We start from the raw sequence: 14,541 nt of genomic DNA on the forward strand, positions 1-14,541 counted from the left end.
CTCAGTTTTTTGCTCTGTAAGGCAGGGGACATTAACCCAAAGACGCTGGCATTGCCTTTAATTGTCCTCCCTTTGTCGTTGGCCGTGGCTTCATCTTGTTTTTCGCAACCTGTAGAGGGCGTTCTACATGGAACTCTCACAAACCTCGGCGTGGAACCGTCACGCCGTGGACAGACGAAAAAAATGGCGACTGGATCTTATTTCCATCGTCCTTAATTCTCTTCCCTTTTCCCCCTCTCCTCCCACGAGGATTTTTTTTTCCTCCCAGCGAGGTGGCTCGTGGTTGCTGCATTAAAAGTGAAATTGTGGCGGGACGCGTGTGTAGGTGAGACTAGGATGGGTGGGATGGTGGAGGGAAGGAGAAAAAGGAGGGTTAATATTAAATGCAACACGTGCTGGTCGAGTTTTGTTGCATAGCCTCTCTTTCCCCTGTTTATTAAGGCCAGTTCCTGTTCTCGTGTTTCGCCATTCGAAGTTGATTGAACAATACGAGGTTTTTACAGCGATTTGCATAACGGATGAAGCTGCGAGGCGTCGTAACGAAGGCGGTCTCGGGGAGCTGTTCCTCCACAAGTCGTGCTCACTGGTAGAGAGTAATTGTGATGATGTGTGTATAGTGCAGCGCCACCACTCGGCCTGCCACACTCACACTAGAAGGGAGGATCGATGTACGAACAGACCATAAAATACACGCTTATCCCTGACGTACCCAAAAATGTCTCATAACAGTTAAATAAAGAACAACAACGAAAATAAAAACAAACAATTATAAGTGAACGGTCAGTCTTGATATCTGGAGTAATACGAGGACTAATGTAGGATGTTTGAAACATAAATTACCAAATTGAGTGATAAAATAATCGAGTGCGTATAATAAGAGCACCTGTTGAAATTCTAGACTAATGGTTTTTAATAAAACTTTGGAAACACTACTGGCTGAAATCTAGATTAATGATAATAAAACTTTGTAAGAGCCCACCCTTGGAATGAATATAACGAACTAATTAAATCGAATAAAAAGTTTTTTTAATACTTCCTGACTGTTTTATTACATTCTCCAATGGCATTAATTACCTTCGGTAAAGAAAAAATGACAAAATGTCCAGATAGTTACTTTTCTTTGCTGGAATTTACGAACCTATATACAGGAATAGACAGAGATACAACCACACTGCATCTAGCTCAGCACTCGCCAACAGCACTGCAGGTGCAGGTGTTCAGTGATTGTATATGAGACCTGCATCCATTACTATTATACTTGTGGTTTTTGTTTGTTTGTTGGTTTTTTTTTTGTTTTTTTTTTGTTTTTTTTTTTTTCAGTAAAGCGCTTTGAGTCCACCTTTAGTGGCGTGGATAAGCGCTATATAAATAAACATATTATTATTATTATGAAAAGTGTTTACAGGTTAAACAAAAATTTCTGGATGTCATACTTTTTAAATTATCTCTAATATAACATGTACAGCATCATAAAATGATGAGTCTTCTACACAAAAAAATTAATTGTACTGTCACGCGATTACAGCAGACATAGTGGGGTACCTGAGGATCTGCTAAAAGAATTTTTGTCTTTTTTCTTTTTAAAGATTTAAAATGCACGGATTTCCCAAGTATCCTCCCATGATTTCTTTTCTCGATATTGTCATGTGGTCATGCGCGCTGCTCCAACTAAAGCAATACATTGTAAAGCTGACAGGTTAGAGGTCAACCTTTTCGCAGTTTGCATGTTCAGCATGACCATCTACGGTCTCTACAAAGTCCCTCGAGAAACCTCCACATTTCTTTGCGGTAGCTGGCATTCTTCAGATAAGCTGCTTTGGTTGACGGGTTGACTCAATGTCCCCCAACGACAGGGGCTACACTCAAGCGGGGAAAGTGGACACGTGACAGCCAGAGGCACGTGTGTGGTGACCTTTGACACGGATGGCCACAATACTTGACCCTCAAATCCTTCGTGTCGCTAGATGTTGTCGACAGTACGACTCGGTCAAAGAATATTATGTAAGGCTTGTAGTGGCCATTAGAGCTTTAAAGTGATCAGAATACAAAAATCTGCTAATCACACTAATTGCTGGTGTAATGTGGCACACTGGCAGAGAAGTGACCTGTGCCGGAGATGACATCCGAGTGAACATTTTTCGACCCTCAGTGTGACTGTCACTAGCGTTTCTCAGTCGCTGCACCCTGTGGTCACTGAAGTCGCGAAGTGTCGTGCTAGTGCACCTTTAGGGCCCACAACTTTGCACTGACTGCTTTTTGTTCCCCAAATACAGAAACAATAACTCTTTAATGTTCGCGGCCAGTCGTGGGAACATAACCCCAGTCGTTCAATAAAAATACAACTGGAAAATGTCGACGAAGCATGGCAGCTGTATATATATATAACAGCGAGACAAATATGGACATAAATAGAGGTTATGCATAAAACTTCGTGGGACAAACAAGGGGCTTTTTCCTCTGCCACATCAACGATGTGAATTTAGAAACTAATAGGATGAGGAAGATGTTGAGGAGGACTTGTGAAAGTCAAATGTGATTGAATGTCGAGGGCATTTTCTTGTCCTTTATTAATGGGAGGGACAGGGATGTAGGCGTTTGACACTCAGTGAGACGGACTAGCCTCACTAGTGAAATATACTTTGACATCTACAATCAATCTCAGGTTTGTGGAAAGTGTTGCGCATGCGCCCGCATGTTTAAGCACCACTTTCTCTCGAGAGAAACGATGATAGAGAGATTGAAGAAAGAAGTGGGATGGCTTTTCATGTCTGTGTAAAAATGTTTCTTTTCACTTTCTATCAAATCAGTGTTTTTAACACACCCACAGGCACACTAGGTGACGGTGGTATCAGTAAAATCACATCTGAAGTGAAAGACATTACAAAGATATTTGTACTCTTCATCACATGAATAAGGGTAATTATTTCTGATTTAAGAGGACTCAGAAGACTTTCCTATCATAAAGTAGTGTGTGTGTTGAGAGAGATAGAAAGAGAAATTATAAAGAAGAGAGAGCAAGCATATGCGCAATGAATCCAATTTCAGAGGCAAAAAGATATTCCAGCTGAACTCTCAACTAAAAATTATAATGACGATAATACCACAATCGCTTAATCGACATTCATAAAAATTGTAATAATAATATTATCATTTGTCCATTAAACGTATGCATGTTGCAATAAAAATATTCCTTTTTTTCATAAAGCCGGACACAGTGTTGGAAAGAGCAAAAATTATACAAGAAACGTACAGAACAGATAATTAATCCAAACTCACTTCTTCGGCAATCCCGTAGAGCAACAACATAAAACCATAATACTTAGAGCAATATCAGATTACTTGATGGTATGAGCATACACCTCATCATGACACTAAAATGCCTTCGTGTCTCTGTTCACGATATCACCTGTTTGTAAACACGTTTGTTAGTGATGCTGACAACTCAAAATATACTTAATAATTCTATTGATATTTATCTTTGTGGTATGAGAGCCATGTCATTGTGGTCACTATATTATAGCCAGTATCTAAGTCTTTATCTAAATCCCACCTCACCCACCCCAATCCTTCCACTCCCTCCCCCCTGCCACATTCCTGAGAAGGAAAGTAATTTGCACAGGTGAGCTGCTGACAGGATGACAAAGGGTTGGGGGTGGCGACAGCTAAACTAGGGGCTCAAGAAAATGACTTATTTTCTCGGTTTACATGCCCAGTCACGAGAAAGGGAGGAGGTGTGACCTGTCTGGGCCTCGATTTAACTTGAATAGTTTCCTACGCCGTGATGATCAGTGCTGCCCGACGGCCAGTCGAGCTGACAACAAAGTGTCTAGACCCTTGTGCCCTGGAGGCCCGCCCCTCGGACACTCCCGATGAGTTCTGTTTGAGTAGGTGAGATGTGAGCGAGTGGTCTGGCCCTATAAAAAGTGCTGATTCATTCCACGGACTGGCCCCTAATTTGCAGGCAGCGGTCCAAGAGGAAAGATCAAAGGGCCAACGGACAGCCGCACGCGGGTGGTGGGGTCGGCGCTGGTGAGGGTCGGACGTACTACGCTGGCATTCACTACGCCTCGGCCTCTGTCGTCAGCAGGGAAAATGAGGTAAGGAGGGTGGGACCTGAATGGGTGGATATGATTGTGTGGGAAACGGGTGATTGAATTTTGCAGGTGCATGTACGACTTTCTTTTGTCTGAATGTTGTGACATGGGCAACACACCACAGTTCAACCTGTCGTGGAGGTTGAAAAAAATACAACAAAATGCGAAACAGAACTGGCTACACACGACACGTTTGTCCACCTGTCTGTATGTCTGTACCTGTGTGTCAATTATTACAACCCCAGGGTCTGTCTCTGTCTTACCACCGTGTCATTAATTACCTGCAGTTTATTTTCAGCGCATCCATGTCCGTATTTGTAAAGCCGTGTCATTATCTACAGTATATCTTCAGTATATCCTGTCGGTCTGTGGCTGCCTTCCACTGCACTTATTGACCTTAGAATAAGTGCCCCGTGACTGCCGGTGTGCCTGACCTGGTGTTGCGGTTAATTAATTAGTGGCTTCGGGGCACCGGTGTGTTAAGCTAAACAGCGGAGTCGCCACACCCACTAATTAATTGCTCCACAAGTAAATCAAGGGTCCTTTGAGGTTGTGCCTTGGGTGAACCAACGGCAGGTGATGACACTGTGTCGTAGGTACAGACCAGTGACAGCAGCAGGGCGACATTGTCAGCACAGAGGATGGGAGAGGTGCTCTCCATGTTTGAACTCATCAAACACCAGTCGACCATCTGTCTTAGTCTTGAATATGTTTACCGATGTCAGCTTCAATCAACTTTATACTTGTTTGGATTTTTGTTTTGTTTAGGAGGGTGGCTACGCCAAGATCAAGGGATTAAACGAAGAAGATTAGGTAATGGGACATTCATAGTCAGATGATAATAACTTGAGTCGTGATGGCATTCTCACACGAGTGATCCCATGGCATGTGTTTACATCACCAGCACTAATATTGAAAATGTATCTACTGCTACTATTACAAATCTGGAAGTCCCAAAGATGGAGTTCTTTCCTGACTATGGAGCTCCTCAGTAGGAAGCAAACATTGTCATTAGTTTGATGACAAGCAGTTGGTCAGAACTATTTGGGGCGTTACAAGACGACTGTTGGAGAAGAGGAAGAAAGAAAGAAGACTGGCAGGCAGATTATGTTCATGCGACAGGATCCACCAGCAGGGTCATCGACAGCAATGAAAATGCATTGCTCATAATTTTTGTCTGGCCCCGCTGTCTTTCTTGCCGCCTGACCGCCCGCCAAGCCTGATACTTGTAAAACGGAAATAAAAAGTAAACGATCGAATGTTCGTAATTTGGATCTCTGTCAAACTGCTGTCCTCTCCCGCAATGGCACCCCACGGCGATATTCAGGTCCTGCTTCTTGCTGCCTCTTAAAATGGGCCTGAACTCAGCCTGATGGAGTCTGTTCCGCCTGTACACCAACTAGCAATCTTATTCTCTTTATTTCTCCGTGAGTGTGTCTTTGTGTGTGTGTGTGAGAGAGAGAGCGGGTGAATGAGAAGAACAGTCCCATAAAGTCATCATCAGTGGGGTTAACGATGTGACTGGAAAACTGCCACAAGTCCATTAACATGTCATCTTCAACCAGCTGATCGGAAACCGTTCGAACATTGAAACATAGCATAGGGTTAGTTCATAGGTTATAGGGTAGACTGCACCATATTATCTGCCTCGTACTGGAGAACAACCCAGATTCCTTTTTCTTCATATCCAATAAAAAAAATAATAGTATATAATAGTTTTGGATGTTCAGGACATGGCAAGTCATTGTACTCCGTACCGCCGATCATGGGGTAATGATTTTTGTGATTCGATATTAGCTGTTATTTTTTTCTGTTTTCTATTTTGTTCCTAAACCGCTTGCGGTCTTGTAAACGAGAATGTGATTGCTCATTCCTCACTGACGGAGGAATATAAGGTATGCAGACAATGAAGACTATCTCATTATCTGCTCAGCTACTGGGGGTTACTTCCCTTTGGCACATTTTCTGTCGTCATGAGTTAGTCCTCTAAACCTAACTGCTGCTGGTCCCCGCACGAAGAGTATACACTGTCCACCACCCGTCCTTGCTCCCTCCGAGGGCGCATTCATCTGCCCTGCCGTTCTTTGACTTCGTGAGAAAGCCCAGGGACAGGAAAAAGAATTTGCCGAGCGACTAGTCGATGTCACAATTTCTGTCCTCACCTTGTACGGTTCTAACGTCGTTTAGCAACCCCACTTATCCAGCCTCTCGACCAGCCATCAAACGCTGAAGGAAGTAGAGGGAGTCGTCTGCCTGACGGCTAGCTGAGACTGGTGTTAATACGTTCTCCGAGACCGCCGACCGGAGCGGTGACTCATGTATGACGAGCAAACAATTCCCGCACCTCCTGCAGCAGGCTGTTGAAGGGAAGACCAGCAAATGCAATGGCCGCTTCTGCCTTCTGGGTATCAGTCTATCTGATCCTTTGCAGAAGAACTCCGTCAGATTCTTTTCTCAAACAGACAAATTCACTGGAGGAGGCGGTGAAGTAAAAACCGGCGGGGGATGAGGGTAGGGGGATGGGGTGGTAGGGGAAAGGGCAGAAAAGGGTTTTAGGAATTAATCGTCCACACGCTGAACCCTTCCGCCCACTGTTCATCCACCGACTTGCAAACCGTCTTCCCTGGCGGCCCTAGTGTCTGTTCTAACAACCGTTTCGTCAGTTGTGTCCTCGCTAGATGCTTCAGTGATGGAAGTCTCGGAAAGACCACAACGGATAAGCGGAAAGAAGTAGAAAAGTTATGCGACGAGTGTATGCAGAGGGGTTCATGTGTGTCCATTGTGTATATAGAGTATGTAAGGAGATGTGGGGTTAAGTCTCATGTCCATGTTGTTTTTGTTTTCCTTTGCTTTTGCTTTCACTTTTTTCCTTGCTTTATTTTTTGTTTACATGTCGGGATTTCACTAATCCCATCCACTACAAATTTGGACCACTAATGTTAAATCCTGTGTCTGGTGTTGCAGCGGCCCTTACCACCATGTCCGGAGGGTGCGGCTGGTAGTTGGGGCATGCCACCCGCGGTCCTGCCACGTCAGCTGCAAGCATACGTCTACAACCCCAGTGACAGCGACAGCGCCCCCAGCGAGCGGCGCTTCCATCTGCACCTGTGTCCCATGAACAGTCGGGTGGCCTACCGTGTCATGCACCCGAGCTGTTCACCCGGTCAAGCCGATAGCGACACGTCGCACGTGTATGACTACATCTCCGACACGGAGTCCGTGCGGTGGCGAGGCTTCAACACGAGGGGCAGAGGGGTGTCCGCGGAGTATTGCACGTGCGACGACGGAATTGTTGCGGTCGCTTGTGTTGGTGGAATTGGCGGCGGACTGACCCCGGGTTTGTCGGAAGGTTACCATAGTGACCATGACCACATCACACCGCAGCAACGGGCACTCAAAGGGGAAGTCCGAAAAGCAGATGACCGGATGGGCGCAAGTGAGAGGAAGAAGGATGATGAGGAGGATACGACGACGGACGCCAGCAGCAACGAGGTGGACCGTCGCCATGCCCTCCTCCCGCGGTCCCTGCACGCGTGCGGCACAAGTTCGAATCCTAAACGCGGTCCCCGTAGTTCGTTCAACGGGGGTCTGGTGGACGGTTCTGAATGTGACGACACTGATGACGATTTCCCACACGAATCGGACCTGTCCAGGGGGCGCTCCAATCGCGCCAACGCTCTAGCTCTACATCCGGGCTATTTTCTGGATTATTTTGACAAAGACACGTCTACTGTGTGAGCTCTGGGCTCTGAGTGAACGCCGTGTGGGTTCCTCTGAGCAAAGAGCTGTCGTACAAAGTGAATGTGAAGCTAAACACTTGGTGAAAGTGGAAACTGCGAGCAACGAAATGAGAACTTCAACGCTTTTTTTTCCTTTTTTTTTTTTTTTTGAAAGTTAATGGGCGTTCCGTTGGTTTGCTGAAGCCAGCAGCGATCCCATGTTCAGTGCCTAGAGGACCTTAACGATGACACGAGATCGTGGGAAATAAACGACACTGTCAGCATTCCCACATCTCATATTCCAACATGTCTCACATTCCCACATCTGTCATATCTTCGTTATTGTATCAGCATTCCTACATATCTTATATCTTCATCTGTTTGAGGTCTTGAGCATGAATGTTTATTTTGGTTGGAACAGGTGATAACTCCACAAAATCGAGCACACTGCCAAACTACGCGCGTAATTATATGCTTATGCAACTTCTTGTTTCCAGCTTTTGTTACATTTAGTTCTATGTGATTTCCTTGCAGAATTTTTTATAAGAGTATTAAATCGCCGTCTTGTCTCAAATCTTGCCACTACATCTAATCTTTTTGCAAAGAGCATGACTTTTTTTTTTTTTGAAACAGGGGCATTGTTTACCTGTGTTGTTATGTATCAAACAATGTCGCTTTCGAAAGACTTCTCGAAGACAGCAAATAAATAATGGAGAAATTAACTGCTTCCATGCACTGGTATATGACAGATGTATGCAAGTGAAATGAACTTTTAGGATAACTTCAAGAACCTGATGACACGAAGCATTGAAAAGTTGCTGGGAAAAAGGCAGTAGTGTGTTACTAAGCTGACGGATAGTGTTGTATTAACAGGTATAAAATGTTGCTAACGGGGCGCATTAATAACGAAGATAGTCGGGAACATGAAACAAAGCCGGACTGCTAACATGATGACTGTTACAAACGGCTGCCACACTGCTAATTAACAAATGCAATAGCTGATGGGATAGGGTTGCCCTAAGGGAATTGAATCTTAATGGTGGTCACGCTCATACATCGACAAAGCAGTAGCTATGAGACAGATGGTGGCTATCCAGCTATAGTAATAGGAATACTGCCAGACAGCTAGTAATAACAATACTGCCACACAGCTAGTAACAACAATACTGCCAGAGATTTAACAAAAGTTCAAAGCCAACCTAGGGCCGGAGGTGATGTCGTGCACGTTACCTACGCGCGTTCTCGCTTCATTGGCTCCATAGTCGCATCGTGGACAACTCTGTAGTCTTTTTCAGTCATGCATGCAGACGGGTGCACAGCAACATTTCTCTGTACTTCTGTCCTTTGCTTGAGTGGCTCTAACAGTCGGGCACAACTTTCTAAGTACATGTCTCTCCATCCATGCTTCTAAGAGCGCGTCCTTCTAGCTTTGGTTCCATTCTAAGTTTGCTTGAAAATGGTCCTTTTTAATGATCGTTCTACTGGTGTCCAAAATATATTTTGAAAAGCTGTATTAAATGCTTTTAACCTGCTGCCTTAAAACATAACTGAGCAGCTGATGACCCTGGCAGTTCATCCGTTAGTGACGTCCCAACAACTGACGTTTGATCTCTTCCCTAAACACAATTAAGAATTAGGCTGTTCAAATAATTGAGTTACTTGCTAATATTCTAAAATACTTTCATCTTATAATGAACTCATACACCTAAAAATGATGTTAAAACTCGTTCTGTACTGCTCCACAGAAGGGCTTTGAACTTTTGCAATTCATGGGCTGGCGGGACGGAGGTAATGTTAACACTTCTTCGACAGAAAATAACCAAGACCATAAACTGTTTTGTTGTTGTCTACACACTGAGCTAGTATGGAGGCAGCCAGGCAAGAGAGGCAGTTAAATCCAAGACGATAAAACAGTTTTCAGACCTCTCCCAGCAGTGATTGTACCGGCTACACAGTGACCGCCACACCCAATAAATCCTCTGCTTTGTTGCCCAGAGAGAGAGAGACTGTTTCATAGCTCACTCTACTGCCACCAATCCTCCCGTTCTCAAGATGGCTGCGCAGTTCTTCGTCGACTAACGGAGGTGCAAGTTTCTCTTGCTGGGCCCTCCTGGCTTATTTACGGCCCTCGGCTTCCAGTTGTATCTGAAGTCGTCTACTTTGCAGCCAGGTGCTACTTGGTACAGGTGTGTACCTTCACACGCTACACAGTCACTAGTAATAGGTCTCTAAGCCCACTTGTAATTGTTGTAAGTGCAGTTGCGAATCAAACAGAGTTTGCTTGTTGCTGTCCCTACTTCAGAATACAGTGAAGGTTGGTTGTCTTGGGTTCAACACCAGTCCCGACCCCTCCCCATGTCAGGAGATGTCTTTTATCATGGATTATGGAAGTTGATGACCCGTAACCGTGCCCTTCTTGTCCTGTAGATAAAGTAACGGTTTCCAGTGGTGAGTCAAGCGGTCATAGTAGCAACGGCTTTCAATAGGACACAGCAGATAAAGAGATCAGAGCATTCCAACTCTTTTCAACTCAGCAGGGAGAACTGACCGCCAGGCCTTGAGTGGAGTTTGAAATGCCCCTAACTGTGATCACTTGACAGTTAGGGGAGACCAGAGAACAGCGGGTAGCGAGACTTGGAGTCTGGTAACAATTCATCGGGTGGACGAAACGGCTCCAGACTACCGTTAGTACAGTCAGTTCCACTGCTTTGTCACTGAGCCATGTGGTGGCTGAGTGTCCGAAACTAACGAACATGTGAGGGAAGAGAAAGAGCTGAAATTATTTTAAATTTTGGTCAGTGAGCTTACTACCAATATTGATTCACATTTTAAAATTTACTATGATATATGGCTAATTAGACTCGCAAAATCGAAGTCTTATAAAGTTATTTGATAATGCATTCCGAATCAGCGCTTTGTCCAGTTCGAGGTTTCATCGGTAAGTACCGACGGGATAAAGCCTAACAGTAAGTACACGAGTAAGCAAAGAACCGAGTCTGTAAACAATATAGCTGAATTGCTCGATGGTGTTTGTAGTGGTTCGCACACACAGGTTGATGAGGTACAGTGGTAGCCTGCATTCCTTCGTTACAAACTTTGAGATGTTTGTGTGATGTGTGGCTGGTAAAGGGGTTTTCTCACCCCACCCTGTTGAGATGCTCAAGTCAAGGGATGGGAGAAAGAGTGAGTCATGGTGTAAAGCCAGCGTAGGACACGGAGATGCGCCCCCTTATTTTTCCTTCGCTATCATAAACAGATAATTTTCTTTCCCAGCCTTTTCCGTTCCTTAGAAGAAGGCAATAATGACTGCATTTATCTATCTAATGCGCCTAGTAGGCATTCATGCAAACTGATTTTTCAGCTTGGTAATACGAGAGATTGTATGTAATGTGCACACCTGCGTGACTGCAGGTAGATGTGCACGCTCAGGTAGCGTATAAGCACACACAAACACAAAGTACACGCAAAGTTTAGAAAATATAAAATACACAGCCACTGGTTTCTAGTGTAAGTTGGTCCATGTCTGAGCTGTTGATTACAGTTACATTGCATACTCTAATGTAACATATTTCGTTTGTCTTTTGCTGGAAACTCACCTTTTGTTCCTTCAGCGTGGCAATAAAACAGTATTATTTGACAAATGCTGTCATTTGTTTATAACAACGTCCAAACATAAATACATCCACCCGTAAATTATGTTTTGTTTGTGAGTCAACCTTTACTACTAAAAGTCTGTTTCTAATTATTTTGCTTTTTATCTCCTTTTCTTCTCTCCTTTCTTTTATCATGTTTTTTTTTCTTTTCTTCTTTCCTTCCTCTGATTGCTTCCTTCTTCCCTTGAACTCTGCTCTTGAATATTAAATAAAAAGTTAAACAATTTTAAGTTTAACAACATTTTCATTCTTTCATGCTTACTAAGGCATGAAGATACCTACTTTTGGTAATGCTATAAAAGGTGAGAGTGACATTAGAACATTGACTTGATGGAATACGAGAGTGATAGCAATAATGACGACGATGATGTTGAAAGATTAAATGCTTGATAATGTCAGCGATTATTTTCGCCGAATTATCACGTGCATTCTGACAGATGATGTGTTTGAATGTGTAGAAGTCTATTAATAATAAAACTGATCTTTTATTTTGTGGCATAGATTACTTTTCATTGCTCTTTTGGGCGGCAATAGCTTTAGAGCTTTATTTTTTCTGAAGGGAGATAACCGAATATATTGAGATCCTCATAAAGTTTGCGGTTACTTCCCATAAATGTACGGTCTGCGATGTGTGAAAGTGTATTAATTCATTATTGTTTTCCAGCTATAAATTCCTCTTTGTAATACGTTGATCAGAAACGTATGTTACATTCATTTACACTTCACACTTAATATAATTTGACTTATTTAAACCATACTTTTTAAAAATTGTCATCTTGAGATTTCGTGAGGTTAGCGACTGTTACGCTCAAGGAAAAGGAAGAGAAACATCACGAAATACGGTAATAGTATAAAATAGCTCATTCGTTATAACTTATATTAACCGCAATCATCACAACAATACATCCACAAAAACGGATTCTGCAACATTATTTATATATGTCTGTGTGTTCGCTATTTCTATTCATAATTATACATAAAACACGGAAGCACGGTTAATAATAATAATAATAATAATAATAATAATAAAAATCCTAAGGAGCATGCTCTTAGAGCTTAAGAACAAGAACGAAACACGGACAGCAGACGAGGTACACGAAAACAAACAAATAAAGTATGAGCTATAAAAGAATCAACAACCGTACTAACGAAGAATAAACTCAAATACAGAAAACACAAACAGGAACCAAATAACAAGAACAAGAGCTGAGAGTAACAAAAGGAAGGGTGTGACAAAGGACTGGCATTATGGGAAAGGGAGTTAGGAGTAATGTTTACGGAAGAGGCGTGTTTTCAGTGCACGTGTAAAGGATTCAATAGTGGGTAGGTGGCGGGTATGGAAAGGGGGAGGGTTCCATTGTTTCGTTGCACAATAACTAAAAATCCTGTGTTTATTTGTTGTTGTTTTGGTGACAAGAGTAACGACACGATCATCAGACGAGGAGTGGAGTTGTCTAGCTGGGACATAAGGGAAGAGCAGTTCAGAGAAATAATCAGGGCAGGTGCCAACAAAGACATTAAAAGACAGCACGGACAGTTTGTACTGGATGCCAGAACGGATGGGAAGCCAGTGTAGAAAACTAGGGAGATGATGGCGTGGTCCCGTTTCCTCGCTCTAAACTCCAAATAAGTTTATTTATTAAAGAATAAAGTTGATTTATATAGCACTTTACACCACGATCAACAGTACAGTCTACAACCTTGTCATTGACATTTGACAAACCAATAAAGTGTTCTGCTTCTGGAAGTAGCTTAAGGTTATCATGACTTTTGTACACATGCACGCATGTACGTACAAGATAAATGTATAATGCATGATCCACAGATAGCGCAGGTGTCCCATTCAGGAAATCGAAGTAACCTACATGTGCAGTTTCAGGGATTTGTTTGTTTGTGGGCATAGATTTTATTCACATTTTTTTTACTGGTATACATGATCGTAGTTACACCTCAGAGGGTGGATGACTATGGTGGTCTGATTATAGTATGTGGTATGGAGACACCCGGGACCAGGGAAATCCTTTAGACCTTGTGAAGTCTTACTCGCAACGATGCAATGTCGGACTTCTGAGCTCCATGTACAAATCTCGCAAGTTACATACATGCCGATGAAATAGGGATCTTCCTAAAACTGTGGCTATGTATCGAGGGCAAGACAGCCTCGGAGGTAGCCATAAGCGTGTATGGCGTGTTGGTGGTGTGTAACACAGATGACTGAACTGGGCGTAGAGGCTGTGTACACGTACAGTACAGGTGTGGTGTTTGTCTAGCGAGGTTGAGTAACCCACGTACACATGTCAGTCCAGGTAAACATAATTTTTTAGCTGAAGTTACAATGCTATAATCAGTCTCACTAGCCTGCCTAGGGTTCAAATTAAAGTCCCTTAGTTATTACCGAAAACAGGTAAATTTTACAGGCATTTAAGATTGTTTACCGAAAGAAATATTACATACATATATTTTTGCATGGCTGAGTAAAAAACATTCTCAACACAAAATCTAGCATTGCCGCTTCAAGGGGCAGTGATCGAGCTGTTAGTGGCTCGCTATACCTAACCTCTTTCCTCGCCTTCTCCTGGTAAGTCAGTGCACCGACAGGTGCAAATGTCAGACCCATGCAACTGGCGACTGTGCACTTCAATGGCATACACTCACCAACAGACGACAGTGCGACTGCCACTTCTTCGAACTCCTAAAACTTACACATGATCAGTAAAACTCATTCTCTAGACGTCTATGTTACTGAGTGTGTGTGAGGGAGAGATAAGACAATAATGGAAAAGATAACATCTTTTTGCGAGGCTGATCTAGCCAAAACGAAGAAGGCGATGTCTGATTAAATCTTCTGGACACGCATGCAGCTGTGTGCAGGAGTGACGCAGCGGCGCGCAGGTGAGAGCGTGCGACGGTTGTTTTGATGTGACACGCCCCGCCTAGTAGCGGCCTTGACAGCACAGCGGTACGTACACAACGCCGTCACTAGTGACGTAGACAGCACAGCGGTACGTACACAACGCCGTCACTAGTGACGTAGACAGCACAGCGGTACGTACACATCGCCGTCACTGGTGACGT

At 43.5% G+C, this 14,541-nt stretch overlaps 1 protein-coding gene across 6 annotated transcripts in view; it reads left to right on the forward strand.

The window, feature by feature from the left end:
* LOC112570893 overlaps positions 1-11,049 on the forward strand; it is a 52,061-nt gene extending 41,012 nt beyond the window's left edge. For all 6 annotated transcript variants that reach the window (XM_025249601.1, XM_025249603.1, XM_025249602.1 and 3 more), the window contains 2 exons: positions 3,962-4,097; positions 7,059-11,049. In XM_025249601.1, the coding sequence (XP_025105386.1) occupies positions 3,962-4,097; positions 7,059-7,832 (910 nt within the window). In that variant the 3' untranslated portion in view covers positions 7,833-11,049. The remainder of the gene's footprint in view (positions 1-3,961; positions 4,098-7,058) is intronic.
* The last annotated feature ends 3,492 nt before the right edge of the window (positions 11,050-14,541 follow it).

Source organism: Pomacea canaliculata, linkage group LG8, assembly GCF_003073045.1.
Source record: "Pomacea canaliculata isolate SZHN2017 linkage group LG8, ASM307304v1, whole genome shotgun sequence".
NCBI lineage: Eukaryota > Metazoa > Mollusca > Gastropoda > Architaenioglossa > Ampullariidae > Pomacea > Pomacea canaliculata.